The sequence below is a fragment of the Condylura cristata genome, unplaced genomic scaffold, assembly GCF_000260355.1.
Source record: "Condylura cristata isolate star-nosed mole 26May11 unplaced genomic scaffold, ConCri1.0 scaffold00022, whole genome shotgun sequence".
Taxonomy (NCBI): Eukaryota; Metazoa; Chordata; class Mammalia; order Eulipotyphla; family Talpidae; genus Condylura; species Condylura cristata.
The window spans coordinates 4,996,998-5,016,093 of record NW_004567123.1 but is presented as its reverse complement, the minus strand read 5'-3'; the positions used below and the strand labels follow the sequence as shown (position 1 = coordinate 5,016,093).

General features: G+C 45.4%; 1 protein-coding gene across 1 annotated transcript in view; it reads left to right on the top strand.

The window, feature by feature from the left end:
• Positions 1 to 19,096, top strand: part of SLC24A3 (solute carrier family 24 (sodium/potassium/calcium exchanger), member 3) — a 457,509-nt gene that overhangs the window by 417,110 nt on the left and 21,303 nt on the right. Inside the window, exons 10-15 of the mRNA XM_004687143.2 lie at positions 1,845 to 1,978; positions 4,564 to 4,724; positions 5,478 to 5,742; positions 13,095 to 13,261; positions 16,540 to 16,654; positions 18,481 to 18,593. Coding sequence (XP_004687200.2) covers positions 1,845 to 1,978; positions 4,564 to 4,724; positions 5,478 to 5,742; positions 13,095 to 13,261; positions 16,540 to 16,654; positions 18,481 to 18,593 — 955 coding nt within the window. The remainder of the gene's footprint in view (positions 1 to 1,844; positions 1,979 to 4,563; positions 4,725 to 5,477; positions 5,743 to 13,094; positions 13,262 to 16,539; positions 16,655 to 18,480; positions 18,594 to 19,096) is intronic.

Sequence of the window (19,096 nt, the reverse complement as noted above, 5' to 3'; positions counted from 1 at the left end):
ATATATATATATACCCCTGGGTGGGGTAGGTGACTCCAGAGAGCTTCCTGTCTGCAGGAAAATAGTCTGAGTGGCCTACCAGTTGGAATTTAGTGTCTCCATAGTCGATTCCAGGAAAATATATATATATATTTAAAAGTAACAGAATCCTTCCATGAGCCTCACATGCCCATCACCAGCCCCAACACCCATCAACCCACAGCTACTCCATCTACACCCTTTCCCATTTTCCTTCCTCCATGTAACATATAACATTCATATAACATTCATCTATAAAAATTTTAATACATGTCTCTTAAAGAAATCCTTTTGTAATATAACCACATTATGATTATTGCATCTAAAATTAGTATTAATTATTCAATAATTAAATATCCAGTCAATGTTCACATTTCCCATGATCACAAATGCCATTTTTTTACAGTTTACTTTTTAATGTCATAAATATTGTTTCATTGAGAATCCAAATAAATTTCACTCATTACAATTGGCAGCTTTTGTTTCTCTTTTAATATACAAATTCCCCATCTGTTGGTGTTCCCCACCCACCCCTTGCAATTTATTCTTGTTCAGCAGAGTTTCATGTGGTTTGGACACCGTTGCTTCCATCCCATGGTGCAGTGCGGCCTGTCCCTTTGGTCGCTGTGTGTTTTGTATGTGAGTCAGTGATTCAGTCCCAGTGAAACTATGTCCCAGGGGACAGCGAGCTCTTCAGCAGTGGGTACATCAGCCTGACTCTCTGTGCTGTCAGCAGTCGCTGATGCTCCGTAACAGCTCCATTATTTCATTAAGGCTGCAAAATAATGATGCTCTAATTTCATCTGCACCTCCTACACCTCCTCATGGGCCAGGATCAGCTTGTCTCCTACTCTGTTCACAGCCATCACTGTGATTCTGGCCTGTCCTCCCAGTAGTAAAGGAAGACCCACCTGCTTGCTCCCAGGGAGTACAGAAAGGACTTGGAAAGAGAGGTGCTGGCCACAGAGGGCTCCTCTGTCTGTCCCTCATGATTTCCATGACCCTGTAGGCCCACCCACCCAGGCCCACCGTGACTGAGGGGTGGGGTAGGCGACGCCAGAGATTTTCTAGTCTGAGTGGCCTACCAGTTGGCAATTAAGAGACTCCATGCCAAGCTGACTGCCATTCTTGTGGGGGGCCAGAGATCACACTGGTGGAACAGCTCAATTAACCCATGGCCAGGATGCCACCAAGACCTTTGGCTTGTTGCACTGGAGCCAGGGAGAAAGAGCAGCAGTGGGCTACATTGCTCCAGAAACTCTGCCTGGCTATCTGGGCCCTTGAGTATCCTGGGATTCCTCTGTGGGTATCTTCTAACACGTAACATAAATGCAGTGGGTCATTTACCCACCAGAAATGTCCTAGAAACATCAGTAAACTTCCTTCCTAACACAGGTGTAGGCAGTACAACACCCTGTTTCATAGTCGTTCTGGAGAACTGCAGTCCTGAAATTGTTCATAAAGCCAAGAGCGTGCTGGACCTGGAATTATAAGACAACAATGAGACAGGGTCGTAGGATCCCAGTCTGCTGCCTCAGGAAGCCAAGGACAGGAGGAGACCTAGGCTGAGCTTCTGTCACATGCAGACCGTGACGACAGCGCTGAGCCACAGCAGGATGTGACCCCATGGGGAAGGGGCAGGTGTTGTGGCAGCACAGGTGGTCAGCCTGGGAGGACATGAGATGACAGGATAGTAGCAACAATCATGGGAGGCCCGGTGTCCCCACAGTCAGTGCAGACAGGAGGCAGCAGGAGCTCACGGCAGGAGTTAGGGACGGAGGCACGGCCAGTGCTGATGGATTCTTTGTACCTGTGGCTTTGGGCAGATATAACGCCTGCATACATCAGTGCTTCGACAGGAGGGCAAAAGGTGCTGGAAACATGGTCAACGGCTTGGCCAACAACACCGAGATCGACGACAGCAGCAACTGCGACGCCACCGTGGTGCTTCTCAAGAAAGGTAACCAGTGAGGTTGTGTGAAGGAAGTGCCGGGAAGTCTGCCAGCCCCACCCCAGGGCTTCGCAGGCCCACAGGAGGAGCTGAGGGAGAGGTTTCCAGGCACCCCTCCATCCCTTGGGCATAGACTTCCTCAGGCAAAACATCTGCTGAGGTGGAGACAGGGAAGTTAAACAGGGTGGTAAAGGCCTGAGGATTGTGGGTTCGGAGTGGTTGGTCCGGTCCCTGTTTGTCTGTGTGACTATGAAACTCGTTGCTTAACCACTATGAGCCTCGGTTTTCTCTTCTGCAAAATGGCAATGATTTTGGTAATGAGTGAAGGAGATAAAGTTTATGACATTTAGCACAATACTCCATTGATGATAGTGGTTTATCTATTACTGTGTCCAGATTCACTCTCAGAGTACATGACTTCTGTTTCCAAGGTGAAAGTTACATTGAAAGTTGTCCCTTTTGGGCCCTCCCTAGTGGCACAATTGGTTAAAGTGCAGCACTATGAAGCAGTGTGCAGCCAGTGCAGCTCTCCATACAGGGAGCTGACCACATCACACTGCAGGTCTCTTCTGACCCACCCGCTTCTCCTCTCAGTAGTGTATTTCTGTCAGTCTGCCTATTGTGCTCCCCACTCTGTCTCTAGTAAATTCTGTCACCCCCACACCTCTGGCCTGTACCCCAGTTCTTATATGTATAAGTAAACAAATATTTAAAAAAAAAAAACGAGAAAAAATTATCCCTTTTTTCCCCCCAAGGTAATCCTTAATACGCAATAGATTCTTAATAAGCCATTGATTTAGTAGAGGTTATAATACAGTGTTCTCTAATAAATAATATTCTTTCTTAAAGAAACAAAATTATCATTTACTTTTGCCTAGGGTGTATTTTATTTTTTCATGTAATTGCTTTTTCCTTTTTATTTGCCCCTTGAAATGTGTGTGTTTATTTCATCTTGGTCCCATATGGTTTGCTTTGCATGATAAAACACAAAAGCAATCAGAAAATCTGTAGTTTACTTTCATATATGTGTAAGAGTTTGAAATCAATGGGTAATTATTAGTTTTGAAGACCAATTATTTGATACACTTTTCTGGGTATTTACAAGCATGCTCAACAAAAGGATTTGAGTCTATGTATTCAGTGTCTTCCACATAAGGATTTCATTTAGTGTCTTCTCTTCTGGTTAGTTTATAACCATAAAAGGAAAATGCTTAGGGAAGCAAAGAGAACTACCTAAACTGAGTCAGTGTTTCTAAAGAGCATTTCATGATGTGGAGCCTGGGAAAACAGGAGTGGGTACCGAGAGATTATGGCCAGGTCGTCATGAGCTGTGTGCTCCTACTGTGCATTTCTGGAGAGGTTTTTGGGCCTAGATGCAACCTTGTTTCCCAGGACTGCATGATCCTCCCCTGGAACTCAGGCCCTGGAATGTGGACAATTACCCTACCCACCCTTGTCAGCCAACCTGTGGCAGGTATCCACTGGCCCAGCATGTCCTTCACATGACACTAGGGCCAGTTCTGCTTCTTATGAACATTATTGACACTTGAATGGTGTAAAAGACTCCTGGAACTTACTAGGATCCCTCCAAGCAGAGTGATGGGGAAAGGATCCTTCAAGGACAGGGAGAAATTCTTTTATGTTGTCACCCATTCTTTAAAAACAGAAAAAGATTTTTTACTTATGCATGTAAGAACTGGGGTTCAGGCCAGAGGTGCAGGGGGTGAGAGGATTCACCAGAGACCGACTAGAAAACAGAACAGGCAGATCCACTGAAATACACGGCTGAAGGGAGCAGTGGATGAGACAGAAGAAGTCTACTGTGCCATATGGGTCACCTCCCTGGCCAGGGATCAAACTCGAGCTGCAGTGACTGGCAATTGCTTGATAGCACAGAAACTTTAACCCCTGCTCCACCAGGAAAGCCCTGTTGCCATTCATTCCTGTTGTCACCAACTCTTGTTTACATTGTTTTAAGTCATTCTTTTAAAAACTTATTTATGTATGCATACAGAACTGGGGTGCCGGCCAGAAGTACAGGGGCAGTAAGAGGATTCACCAGAGACAGAGTGGGGAGCAGAATAGGCAGACTGATGAAATACACTGCTGAGGGGAGCAGCAGGCAAGACATGAGAGGTCTGCTGCGCCATGTGGGTCACTTCTGGGGCCGGGGATCAAACTCACACTGAAGCTCCTGTGACCAGCTTTCAGTACTGAGCTTTAACCTACTGTGCCACCAGGGAGGGCCCCATTTTAAGTCATTCTAAAAGCACTAATAGTGAGTGCCATGGAAAGCAAATTTCAAATTCTTTCTAAATGTTTTCTCACTATAACCTTCCATGAATGGATGGGAAGGTGGGAGGGAGGGAGGAAAAGGAAAGGAAGAAAGAAGGGAGAAAATGAGAAGGGAGGAAGGACGAGTAGAAAGAGTAGATGACAGGATGAACAGATAGAAAGTTGGAGGGGACAATGGATGGATGGGAGGAAGGATTGAAATGTTGCTAGGAGGAAGAAAAGGAAGAGAAAGGAAAGGAAGGAACACTGAGTACCCTTTTCCTGCTCCTAACTCAATGTTATATTCCTAATTTCCCTAGCCAATTTCCACCGCAAAGCATCTGTGATCATGGTAGATGAGCTCCTGTCAGCCTACCCCCACCAGCTTTCTTTCTCTGAGGCTGGCCTTCGAATCATGATCACGAGCCACTTTCCCCCCAAGACCCGACTCTCCATGGCCAGCCGCATGTTAATCAATGAGGTACGTGGGAAAATGCAGCCCTTCCTCCACTGGACAGGGCTGGGAAAGGAAGAAAGTCCTGGTGTGAAAGCAGAAACACTAACTCTGCATTGAGCCTGACAATCTCCCTCCACCATGGCCCAGTGTCTTGGTTCACTGGGCCACTGTGCACCCTGGCCCTTGCTTTCCCATCCACGTGTGTAGAGACAGGGTCTGGATTTCCAGGCCTACCAGAAAGTTCGCTCATCCTCTTCTTTTCATCTTCAGTTTGAACAAAGCCCTCTTGTGTGAGCTTGTACAGTAGTTGTGAAATCGTGGTTACCTCAGTTAAAATTAATTGAGTCTCAGACCTGAATTTTTCCTGCAGATGTATTTCTCTAAAGTGGCAGCCTTTTGATATACTAGTCCAAACATTTTCTGTGTATGGCTTTCTCACATATACTTGAAGGGATTCCTAGAATATGGAAAAGAAAGTTAGCACTGCAGTACACAGGGAATTAAGAACATTGATAGAAAAGAAGTGTGCCTCCAAGATTTAGGAATTACCTCTAAAGGATTTTAAGGTTGCATTGGGTCATTACATATTCGCCTTTGCTCCCAGAAGGAGGTTGTCTGAGTTGGTTATTACTTTAAGGAATCCCTTAGACCAGACTGCAGAGTGTACTGAAAGCACCTTCTTAACTGTCTAGGAAAAATCCCAATAGTTGGGATTCTGGGTGTAAGGACTTGCAATTCCCTGACTATGGTAACGAAACTGTGCCTTTCTCTTTCCAGAGACAAAGACTGATCAACAGCAGGGCTTATGCCAATGGAGAATCTGAGGTGGCCATAAAAATCCCAATTAAGCACACCGTAGAGAATGGAACAGGGCCCAGCAGTGCCCCTGATAGAAGTGTGAATGGCACCCGAAGGGACGATGTTGCTGCGGAGGCTGGCAATGAGACAGAGAATGAGGACAATGAGAACAACGAGAATGATGAAGAGGAAGAAGAAGATGAGGATGATGATGAAGGACCATACACACCGTTTGACCCCCCCTGTAAGAGGTCCTATGTGTGGGCTGGGGCTGGAGACTATTTGGGGGTCACTGAGAGGATGCCCTTAACTTTGGTCTTTTGCCATTCAATTCAAAGAAATATATCTGAACATGAAAAAATTTATATTAATTTCCAGTGAGCAAAATGCTGGTGTAGAGGGTCAGAGATGACCAAAATGCAATCTTTGGTTGAAATGAACTCCTGACTATATGTACAGTTTGAATTTTGTGGGGACCTCTGCTGTTGTTCTGCGGTGGGTGCTAATGACAAAATGCACATGACCCTGTGGCAGGATAACTTCATGACTAGGACAAGAGGTTCTTCTCCCACCTCCACCCAGCCAGGGGGTGTGTCCTGCTGAAGCCAACCCTGGGGACACAGCCCCTCCCACATGGTCCTTGTGCTTCCTGCTTCCTGCTTCCTGCCCATTGGTCCCATTCAGGTCCCTCCCGCTGCTTCCAGGCAGATACTAAGGTGTTTTAGACCAGAGCAAAAGCACCCTGAACCCAGTTCATTCTTACCCTCTGGGGCTGGCCAAGGAAATTTCCCTGCAACCTGGAAAAGGAAGGGCCAGGCTTATAAAAGCCTTGAGAATGCCAGGGTGATGTCCCTCTTCCCTAACCTCTGCCCCTAAGAGATACTTGGCCTTTCCAGTCACCCTGTCTGCCCCCCCACCACGAGAGGGAGAGGTGAACTGAGTCCAGAGTTTTCTATTTATTAAATATTCCAGAAGTGTGTGGCTATTCAGGAAAGAATCCTGGCTCAGTTCACATTCACTGTCAAGTGGATAAAAGTTCATTAACATGTGCAGTTTTGCGGGGTATTTGAATGTGTAGGAGTGCTCAGAAGTCTGAAGAAGGATCCTTGAATCCACTTGAAAAGCTATTTACTGATGGGTGGTGGTATGAAGTGTCAGAGTCCTGTGTTACTTCTGGGTGTAAGAAATAACCCCATTTTTTGTGTTCTGGTGGCATCAAGTAAAACTCAGACCAGAGCTGCTTGTAAGCCCTCTCTGGCTCCTGAGACCTCGGCTTTCTCAAGAATTTACCAAAATATTCACCCACAGTCCCATAACCCATATTCCCAACACACCCAGCCAGCATTAAATAATTCCTTGTTGAGCAGTTGTCTTGGTAGAAAAGGGTATCCCAGATTTTCATCCATTTTGCCGGCTTTGACCATATTTCTTCGCAACCTTTTTCTCTGTCTCCAAGACTAAAACATGTTAAGGATTAAATGATCAGATACTCACCCCTCCATTGCAAATCTTTATGCTTTCTATTGCTGCTTAATAGATTAATGCAAACTTAGAGGCTTAATTAAAGCAATAGCCACTGACTAGCTCCAGGTCTGTAGGTCAAGGCCTGGCATGGCCTGGCTTCGTTCCCAGAGGCTCACACGGCCATAATCCCATTGTGGGCAGGGCTGTTGGCAGAATTCAGCTTATTTGCTCTGGCTTAGATCCAGTTTCCTTGCTCGCTGTTGGTGAAGGGCTACCCACTGTTTCTGAAGACCACCCTCATTCCTCATCAAGTGGCTCCTAGTCCAGGGGCCATCACAGCGCATCATGTGGCTCCTACTCCTTTTGCCACCACAGCTGCAGCAGGCCGGTCTGCCTCTCTGGCTTGTTCTCTGCTTCATGGACTCACAGGATCAGGACTCACAGGACTTCATGATCACAGGATCAGACCATGTGCCTGTGCAAACTCCCATTGGGTCAGCTCTGCAATGCAGCACAGCCTGGTCCTGGACTGTCGATCCCCCTCCTCAAAGGTTCTGAGAATCAGGGAGCAGAATCTTGGGGCCCGGGGGTAGCACTCTACCCTCCATAGGCCCTGTTTTCATTGCCATCCCATAGCCAGGCCCCAGAAATGCTCATGTTGCCAGTCTGATAAAGAAGCACTGGGGGACACTAGAAGAGCCCCTAAATAGCAAGTGCTACATTGGCTTCCTGGAACCTGGGGGTAGGGGTGCCCTGAGTGCCAACCTCCCATGCCCCAACAGACAATATTTGGCTCCCATACCTGAGCATCAGTTCTTAGTGGAATAAAAGGGCCCCTTTGGGTCCTTGTTCCAAATTCTCTCCTACATAAGATCAGCTCCTGACTCACAGTGAGGTTTCAAGTTATCTTTGAAGCCCCCATCTGTGTGATCAGGTTACACACCTGTAGGCTCCCAGACTTCCAGCCACAAGTCTTATTGCTTATTGCACCTGCTTATTGCAGGTGTCGGCTCAGAAACCCCACCTGAGTCCCCTGCATCCTTTGGAAACAGACACAAGTGGAGAATCGACGCTTATCGTGGTCCCCCATCCTTGGATCTCTGCTTCACTCCAGGGTCTTGAGCTGCCGAGACAGGAGGTGAAACCCCAAGTTCGTCCCCAGCCCTTCTCTCCTGGGCTCCCTTGACATAATCAGGTTCTGATTCAGGAAGTCAAGGTGAAGCCTGAGAGCCTGCATTTCTGACAAGCACCCTGGTTACACCGAAACTGCTGGGTCTTGGGCCACCTCTGGGATGACAAAGGGCCCAAATCCTGCACTCACACTGGTGACCCTTACAGTTATTCTGGTGCACATAGAAACCTAATTCAGAGACAGCTTTGGCCACAGAGAATGGGCTCATGTGAATGACCCTCTGTACCCTCCATTAGTTGTTGAGAAACTTCCACTTCGGGCTGGGGGCTGAGTGTCCAGCAGGCTGATGGGCCTCCCCTTGACATAATGTTCCCCAAGACTCAGCAGCATCGGTGTAATCAGGGTGCTTGTGAGAAATGCAGACTCTCAGGCCCCACCCCGACTTCCTGAATGGGAACCTGCATTATGTCAAGGGAGCCCAGGAGAGAATGCTCACAGCACAGCGCTGAGCAGGCAGGGGTGCCTCAGCCAGCAGAAGAGCGCCCTGAGTCCCCAAATTGGACTCCTGTCCAATAATTTCCTTAGCCTGAAGGAAATCCCTCTACATGGTGAGGGCACAGTCTCCCGCAAGGGCACCAACTCCTGTGCTTCTGTTGCACAACTGCTGCCTTCTCTCCAGGATTTGAATATAATAAGTAAAATTAGCAAGTCAGAAGTGAGCATGTAGAGCACACGTGCGTATGGACGTGTGTTGTCTAAGCATTATGAGCAAGCACACGTGTAAGCATCCATGTAAGTGCACTGCCTAGAGACACTTGTACACACATGCATGGGATGCACATGTATAGTTCATGTGTGTGCATATAGCATGTTTATATATGCACTGGATACTTGACAGAATGTGCTGTGTGTGTATATATATATACATATATGTGTGTGTGTATATATATATATTTAATTTGCACAAAGCCCTGTATTTAAGTTTGCATATATACATAGATGAAATAGATGTATGTATGTATATTATGCACACCTATGCATTGCCTGTGTGTGTAGATACACATACATAGAAATAAAATATATATACACATATATATATTCTTACCACTTAAATGAAGAAAGTGTTACTGTTGACTGGCTATTAAGAAAAACATTTAAATGTAGATAGATAAACACATTTCTATAGAAAAAAAGACCCAGAAGAAATATACCAAATATGTTTTATCTTTGGTGGAATTATGTTTCATTTTTTCTATATTTTCCCTTTAAAAACAATGTGCAGTTTTGCTGTCTGTATAATTAGAACATATTTATACATTCATGGAAAATACTGAAAGATGACTTTTTCTTACTCCCATAGAATTGAGCTTTCTTTTTTATTATTATTTATTCATCCAGAATTGGGGTACAGGCCAGAGATGCGGAGGGTGAGAGGATTCACCAGGGACAGAGTGGGGAGCAGAATAGGCAGATCAATGAAGTACACTGCTGAGGGGAGCAGCGGGCGGGTCAGGAGAGGTCTACCATGCCATGTGGAGCTCCTCCGGGGCAGGTGGGGATCGAACTCATGCGGAAGTGGCTTAAGCTTCTTAGTGCAGTGCTTTAACCCGCTGAGCCACCAGGGAGGGCCATCTTTTTTTTTTTTTTTTTTTTAAGATTTTTTTTATTTATGCATACAGAACTGGGGTACAGGCCAGAGGTGCAGGGCAGTGAGAGGCTTCATCAGAAACAGAGTGGGGAACAGAACAGGCATATCGATGAAGTACACTGCTGAGGGGAGCAGCAGGCGAGACAGGAGAGGTCTGCCTCGCCATGTGGGTCAGCTCCCAGCCTAGGACGGAACTTGCATGAAGTGGCTGAGGCTAGCTTTGCAGTGCTGCGCTTTAACCCATTGTACCACCAGGGAGGGCCCAGAATTGAGCTTTCTAAGACACCTTACAAGGAGTGGAACAGGAACAGGCCCTGGATTTTCAGAGCCAAGTCACACTCAGGCAGCTGCTGTAGACCCAGCATCTCCCGTTCACACGCCTTCCTCATCTCCCAGCTGCTGGCCTCCTTCTGCCATCACAGGACCTCAGGCGGGCCAGGTCCACCACAGGGAGTTTTGTTTTCTTAATTCTCTGCTCTGTCCTCAGCACCTGGAGCAGCTCCCAACACAGAGTAGCACTCTGTGCTCAATAAATACTTGCTAAAGAATAAACAAGCTATTCCCAGGTTGCCCAGTGTGCTGTAGATAGCAGTAAAGCAAATGGAAACTGCTCTAGATTCAAAGGGGAAAAGGAAATTGTTTTTTCCATTATTCAAAAGTGGAATTTTAGTCTCATCCACTTATAGACAAGTCTTATCTCCCTTCTCCTGTTTCTCAAAAGCATTTAGAAAGCACAGTTTTGTCTCACTTGGTTTGTTCAAGGAGTTATTATTTGTTATAGTTAGAGCTAGCTAGGGTGACACTCACTGAATATCTGCTTTGTTCTTGCTATAGTGGAGCTCTGACTTAAGCATCTCTATCATTTTTTAAAAAGATTTATTTATTTATTCTTACAGAACTGGGGTACAGGCCAGAGGCGTGGTGGGTGAGAAGATTCACCAGAGACAGAGTGGGGAGCAGAATAGGCAGATCAATGAAGTACACTGCTGAGGGGAGCAGCGGGCGGGTCAGGAGAGTTCTCCCACACCTTGTGGGTCAGCTCCCTGGTGGGGAATTGAACTCATGCTGGAGTGGCTTTGGGGAGCTTCATATGTGGTGCCTTAACCCATTGCACCACCAGGGAGAGCCCAGCATCTCTATCATTTTAAAGGATAGTAAGAACTGTGTTCTAGATAGGATGCCCTCTCAGTGCCCAGTCAGAATTTTTGAAACCATCTGAGTGCAAGGACTTAAAACTTATCCACTGTTGCCAGTGGGTAACTTACCCACTCCTGACCCATAGCATTATCTAAGCTCCTAGAGTCCTAATTTTTACTTCATTTTTCTTCTCTGTTCTCTGAAGGATAAGAAAGAGGCCAATGGAAGTGATTTCTCTTTCCATCCATGTTGTTCTTTATTACATTGGTTGGGTGTGTATTTAATCCTGCCCCCAGCCCTCTCTGTGTGACGGCATCAGGAAGACTGGAAGGCCTGTGAAGAGATCTTGAAAGCCCCTGAGAGATAAACCACTTATCAGCACATGGAAGATACAGGAACATGCACAGTTCCACCATGTATTTCGGATCCAGGCTTCGGTCAATATTGTGGATTCTGCAGCATCTAAAGCCCTTTCACATAAAAACTCTCAGTCTTCTTGCTTAATAATCCAAGCCAATGTTTACTCAATGTTCTCATCAGTCACTTTACCATCTCCAAATCTCAAATCTAACAAGATGCATTGCAGCTAATTGGAAAAGTGCTCAATACTGGTATAAAATTATGAAATAAATTGTGTTAAACACTGTATTCATCACCATTCAAAAAGTAATTTAAAGTGCCTGCTTAGCTCTAGTGGGAATAAATGAAATGGAACAATCATTTTAGAAAACTGCTAAGCAGTTTCTTATAAAATCACCCTGTGTCTCAGTGATTGTATTTCTGGCTCTTTGCCCAAGAGAAATGAATGTCCACATAAAGGCTTATACTAGAAGGATCCTAGTTACTTGAGTTGTTCTGCCTGACAGCTGGCAACTATCTAAATTCCCATCCATAGATGTAAAGATGAACATATCATGTACAGTCAGACATCACTTAACAAAGGGAATACATTCTGAGAAATGTGCCATTAGGCAATTTCATCTTTGTGAAAACATCTTTGAGTGTAATTAGACAAACTTTGATGGCATGGGTTACAACATGCCTAGGCCGAATAGTGTAGCTCACTGGGACCACAGTTGTAGGGCAGCTTGAAGTTGATCAAAACGTCCTTAAACATCCTTAAACATCCCCTGAGTATAGTCATAGAGTGGAACTCTAGGAAGCTTTTAAAAGGAACTTATTGGGGACACATGAATCTCTATGTTGATGGAATTTAGCCACAAAACACACTGTAAGATTCTGCATGATTCCACTTACTGGAAGCTGAAGAACAGGGAAAACTAATTTGGGTTGGGGTGGGCAGGGAATTGACTGCAAAATGGCACAGAGAGCTTTCTGGAACATGGAGATGTTCTGTATCTCCTTTGAAAGGGGTTGCATGTGTGCATATACTCTGTGTGTGTGATTGTGTGTGTGTGTGTTTACTAGAGATGAGTCAGCACTGTTAGCAGGATGGTGATGAAGGTAAAAGGAGAACTAATACATCTGTCATCTCTGAGAGCACAAGGAACTCGCATCAAAGTAGTCCCCAAAATTAAAATTTATGTGCCTTTGATACTCAGTGTTTAGACAGAACAGATATAAAGGATCACATCATCAGTGACAAAACCATCTCTTGTCCATGCCATCAGGTGATTATAGGACCAGAACACAATGATCAGCTTGCAAATCCCTGTCAGCTTGGGATGCAAACACCCAAGCAGTATTTTTATTCCCTTCCAATTTCAGTGAGTAGAGGCTGACAATACTTAATAATTCCACTAGATGGCGCTGTGACCACTGCCGCCGGGAAGATTTCGTTAGCTAACCTCAGGGAGAAAACAACAAGGCAGATTAATGGTTTTTCCAGCTCCCCACCCAACACACTATGCCCACCCCCATCCATTTGTGTCCTGAAAATCGTCCTCATGCTTTCCCACTGACCCCATTAGCTAAGCCACCCCCAGCGCGTGTTACTCAGAAGTGACTCATCCAGTGTTTGCTAGTTAGAAAACTAGCAGGTGGGCGGTGGGTAACTTTATTCTGCTTGGTTTTATATGTCAAGCTTTTGTTCGTGTTGAAAAGTCATTTAAATCGTTTAGGAAAAGAGCATTATGGTAAGAATTATTACACACGCCAACAATTGCAGTGTAAGGTCTGGGGAACACATTGTGAAGGCTGGTGGAGCAGAGAAATAAAGCTAACTGGACATTTTTTCATCTTTTTATTTTCCCAGCTGGCAAACTGGAAACAGTGAAATGGGCATTCACCTGGCCACTGAGTTTTGTCTTATACTTCACTGTACCCAACTGCAACAAGCCCCGCTGGGAGAAATGGTTCATGGTGACATTTGCCTCCTCCACACTGTGGATTGCAGCTTTCTCCTATATGATGGTGTGGATGGTGAGTGTATGGAGAACCCTGTGGCCCTGCTTGGAAGTGACAGACTGTCATCCCACCCACATTCCATAGCGGTGCCCAGTATCAGTGGGGGCGGTAGCGATAGACTCTCTACTCTTGAGAGAAGAAGAGCAGAGTCAAGGAGGAAAGGTGTGGGTGGCTGGCAAGTGGTAATCCCATCCGTCATTGTCACTGCCCCTAGCTGGGTCTCAGTCTCATCAGTCAGAAATGAGCCTGCTGGCCTGCTAGTGAATGACCTAGCAGAGTCCCTTCTGAAACTAAAGTAATGATTCAGGGATTGGCCACTTTAGGAAACCCAGCCTTCCAGAACCCATCACCTGCTTAAGACTGCTTCAGCAGAACTGGAATTGGGCAAAATTTAAAAGTCATGACAAAATGATGGATCTCTGCTTCAATCTTGCTTGCATCTTGGACAGAAATGTAATATGAATTCTGAGAATTCAACTCGAGTTAAAAAAATAAACTATGAAAAGATTTTTATAGAGGTCATAATAGCAAATTTGCAAACCTATCACAATTCGTTTATAACTTTTCAACATCACAAACTGATTCTTTTTCAACTTAAATCTTCTAGCCAAGGTTTTCTCTCTCATCCTGTATTCAGGAACATTTTTATGTTGTATGTCCGTTGAGTGCCTGCTTTGTTCCAGATTTGGGGAATAGTGTTGCTATTCTAGGGTCATCACACCCAAACTAGCCCACCAGTCTGAGATTCATCCTCCTGTTTTCCTCTGGGTGGTTAAAGAAATTCTGAGAGATGTCTGAGAGTAAGAGAGAAGAAAAGGAGAAGCAAGGGTCCTCCCTGGTGTCACAACAGGTTAAAATGTAGCACTGTGAAGCTAGCTGCAGCCACTTCAGCAGTTTGATCCCCGGCCAAGGAGGGCGCCCACATGGCACAGCAGACCTCACCTGTCTCACCCACTGCTCCCCTCAGCAGTGTACATCATCAGTCTGCCTGTTCTGCTCCCCACTCTGTCTCTGATGCATCCTCTCACCACCCCAGCACTTCTGGCCTGTACCCCAGTTCTTGTCGGGGACTCTTTGTTCCCCGATCACGGATTATCAGGGGGCAGAACAGGCAGGGTCTCAAGGTGGGAGCGGCATCAGTGAGTGGAGATTCCTAAAAAAAAGGGGAAAAGGGAGCGAGGAAGACACGGGAATCAGAGTTGGGTGCAAGTCTTCCTGTTATGCCTTTAGCAGAAGTTTATTTTATACATTAGGAGCAAGCAGTGGGATGACATCAGCACATGAACTGGGCTGAGAGATTACAATCATCTCTTTTTTTATATAAGAACAGTTTAGGGTCGTATTGCCCTTTAGCTGAGATATAACATTCATTATTCTTAAAATCAATCTATTAAAATTAAGATAGGTACATAAATTCATAAAATTTAAGGCTAACATTGTTATATTTACTACAGTGTTGATTGGCTAAAAGAAAGTCCCTTTAAACCTTAAATGCTATTTAATGATCTTCATTCTCATTGAGACATCTTAGAGGTTAAAGTAAAGTTGAGGACTAGGCTAGAGATGTGAAGGGGGATAAGGTGAGGTCGTGAGCCAAGGAGAAGTTGTGAAAGAGGGTAAAGTAAGGTCAAAGACTAGGCTGGAGGAGTTTTCTGGTAGATAAATCACTAAGGGAGATAGTTAAGATTCCTCATTTAAAGACTGAGCAATAAAAGCTTAAGTAATATAGTAGAGTGATAAGATTTGGGTTCTGGCCCGGGCAGTAAAAGACCTTTAATTATTTTTTTAGCATGTTCTAGTACTGCCTTGTCTTACAATATTGATTGTATTATAATTGTTTTTATTAATTGTAATATTATTTTTTGCTTTCTAGAGCAATTTCCTGTCTTGGGCAGTGCTTGCTTACCTGAGCCAGGCAGCGCCTTATGAGGCTAAGGCAATCTGGCTGTAAGCTGATGGTTGCTTAGAATATTTTGATATTACAAAAAAGGGAGGTCAGAACATAAGTTAGCATGAAAATTCTGATTTCTCAGAGCACTTCCGTCTCTGTCTGGACTATGTCAGTCGATAGAGATTGATAGCTTGTGTCATGTTCTGTATGCATAAATAAATAAATCTTAAAAAGAAAAAAAGGACAAGGAGAAATGAGAGACCTGGGCTCAGCTACCTGGAGAACTGGCTCCCAACTCCCCAGACTCACCTGCAAACGCAGTAATAACACCTGGGAGCAGAGGGGTGGCAATGCCATTCCAAGCCAAGCCCTAGTGATCCCAGCCAGATGCCTACAGGGGCCAGACTGAGGACTAGAAGGGAAAAACAAGGACTGGCCAGCACACTTGTAGCTGCACTTCACAAAGGGCTCCTCAGAACATTAAATAGTGTGTCACTTTGCTCCTGGAGAGTGCAGCCCCAGCACACCCAAGTTCAATTCAGCATCAAAGGAACATGAGGTGCATGGTCTGGTTGGAGAAGGGCAGAGCCAGACCTCTCAAGGACTTGACTAGCATTCCCTTTGGACTGGAAAGGATTTTCTCACTTGGACCTTGCGGGTGAGAAGGGGCTCATGTCCTTAATGGAAATAGCTTCTCAGGTATGGCTTGTCTCCAGCCTCCAGCTACACCTGCTTGCTGTGTAAAATGAGACTAACTGCCTGACCGCAGCAAACAAACACTTCCCGAAGCCTGTTTTCCTTAGGCAGAAAATGGAGATAATACTAGCACACTCCTTATCTTGCTGCAAATTAACTAAGCTAAGCCTCCACGGCCTGAGCTCTCAGTCACCGAGAGTGATGACTGCGCAGACGATGCAGACCGAGGGGCGTTTGCCAAGGTTCAGGGAAGAGAAGACAGGAGTCAGCAGCTTAGCACTTCATACAAGACTAGATGGTGCTCAGCTAGTCTTTCCAGTTCTTAGATATTCATGCATCTAGGACTAAGGAGCTCAGACTCTCAGCTAGCATGACTCTCATCCACTCCGGACTTCCCACAACCATCCTGAGCTCACCCATTCTTCCCTTTTTCCAGAAGCCCCATTCCCCTCCCTCATGCTGTCTGCCTTGCCTGAAAGGAACAAATGAGAAAGGCCAAATTTGATTGGAAAACTTGGCTCCATAACTTGTCCCCTGACATGCTGCCCCTTCTGCTCTCTGTCGTGTTCTCCACCCTCTTGTCGGAGAGCAGCTACCGTCCCCAGGAGACACTGCTCAGATCATGGCCTTTCGTGCCAGGTTGAGGATCCAGAGCAGGTGGGTCTCTCGCTGCTCTCAGCTCAGCGCCTTTTCCTGCTTCCTCCAGGTCACCATCATCGGTTACACTCTGGGAATTCCTGATGTCATCATGGGAATCACCTTCCTGGCAGCTGGAACCAGCGTGCCCGACTGCATGGCCAGCCTCATCGTGGCCAGACAAGGTAGGGCCTCCTGTAGCTTGAGGATGGGGAGAGAAGGAAGTCATTGGGGGAGTGGGGAGATTACCAGGACACCAAATCCTGGCTCGGAAGGATGTGTTGTTCAAAAGGCTTCCTGGCATCACAAGAACAGGGCAAGGAGCCAGAAGGTCCCGCCCTTGAGAAAGGCAGAGCGGTGCATGGGCAGTGCCAGCAGCCCCTTCTGAAGGTTGTGTTACAGTGCTATTATTAGAAATAGCGGTGGATGGGGCCCTCCCTGGTGATGCAGTGGGTTAAAGCGCAGCACCATGAGGCTATCTACAGCTGCCTCAATATGAGTTCGAACACAGCCAGGAGGTGACCTACATAGTGCAGCAGACCTCTCCTGGCCTGCCTGCTGCTCCCCTCAGCAGTGTTCTTCATCTGTATGGCTGTTCTGCTCCCTCCTCTGTCCCTGGTGAATCCTCTCACTGCCCCTGCACCTCTGGCCTGAACCCCAATACTGTATGCATAAATAAATAATTTAAAAAATAAAAAAAAAAACTTTTAAAAAAAAAAATAGTGGTGGATGGACTGCTTTGCTGAGTGCCCTCTCTGGGCAGAGCAGCTTGGGGGAATCTCCTTAGTGAGCTGAAATAAAGCATGAAAATTCTGATTTCTCAGAGCACTTCCGTCTCTGTCTGGACTATGTCAGTCGATAGAGATTGATAGCTTGTGTCATGTTCTGTATGCATAAATAAATAAATCTTTAAAAAAAAAAAATAGTGGTGGATGGACTGCTTTGCTGAGTGCCCTCTCTGGGCAGAGCAGCTTGGGGGAATCTCCTTAGTGAGCTGAAATAACAACTCTGAGGTCAGAACAATGATGCACCCTTTCCATGGTGAGGAAACAGGCTAAGCCAAAGGCTTTACCAGCTGCAGCTGTGGCACCCATCACAGTGGCAGTGGCCAGAGGCCATTCTTAAGTGTATGACGGACCCTTCCTCTGTGCTTCCTTCCAAACCAAACTCACATTTTCCCATCCCAGATGGCCATGCCCCTCCCCAGCAACCACTATAATTTGTTGGCCTGATTTGTGCTAAAGGATATTTGTTTTCAACCAACACAGTTTATAGCTATAAAGCTTAGCACAGTGTCCTTTAACCATCGTCATGAAATTCCACCAGTTCCATTATTTTTCTTAATATTTCTCAATTGTTATTCAGAAGAATTGAATATAGCCAGGAGCATTTGGGAGAGGACATTGAAGTGTATGGGTTGGTGAGCTGATGAGTAAATTTATAGTACTGAATTGTTCCTTTCTATAGTGATATTTTCAGAATCATGTCTGGTTTTTGAGTCTCTCACATTTACATCTTTGAAGCAAAGTCAACTGTTGAATAAGGTGTGATGTTGTTCTCTCCTAGCCTAGACTAGCCTTTTGACTTAAAATCAATGTCGGGCCCTCCCTGGTGGCACAGCAGGTTAAAGCACAGCACTATAAAGCTATCTGCAGCACAAGTTCAATTCCCGGGCAGGGAGGTGACCACGTGGCACCACAGACCTCTCCTGTCTCACCCGCTGCTCCCGTCAGCAGTGTATTTCAGTGGATCTGCCTGTTCCGCTCCCCACACTGTGTCTGGTGAGTCCTCTCACCCCCACATATCTGGCCTGTACCCCAGTTCTTGTATGCATAAATAAACAAATCTTTAAAAAAAATAAAATAAAATGGACGTCATTCTACATTGGTGACCTGGGAGTGAACAAAATAGTGAGTTAGGAAAACTGTGCCTTGACTGTCACATTAAAGGCTCAATTGGCCCTCTGCTCCCTAATGTCATCTCCCTCACTCATGACTTCTTATCTTTGCAGGCATGGGGGACATGGCTGTGTCCAACTCCATTGGGAGCAATGTATTTGACATTCTCATTGGTCTGGGTCTCCCGTGGGCCTTGCAGACCCTGGCTGTGGACTACGGCTCCTATGTAAGTGATATTTCTTCATGAGTCTCTTTGAAACCAGGGCTACATGGACCCTTGTTTTTGGTAACCTTGGGCCCTTTGACTTTGTTCAGGGCAAATGAGGTTATGGAATAATAGGGAAGAGGAGGAAATAAATTCTTCACATCCTTGAAGCTTTTCTTGTAAAAGGACCAGATAGTAAATAACCTAGACTCTGTCATAATTATTCCACACTTATACCTTGTAACAGCCCAGGGCAAAAAAAAAAAAAAAAAAGGAGTGTGGCTGTTTCAATATAGATTTATTGTTATAAACTGAAATTTTGATTTCATATAATTTTTATGCATTAAGATATATTAGGAGTTAGTTGTTTTAACCATTTAAAAATGTAAAAAATCATTCTTAACTCATAGGCTGTGCAAAAGCAGGTTGTGGGCTGGATTTGGTCCATGAATTGAAATTTGGCAGTCCCTGCTACAGTATATTTTCGCATACAGAATATTTATATTCATGTTAGTAAGGGTGCA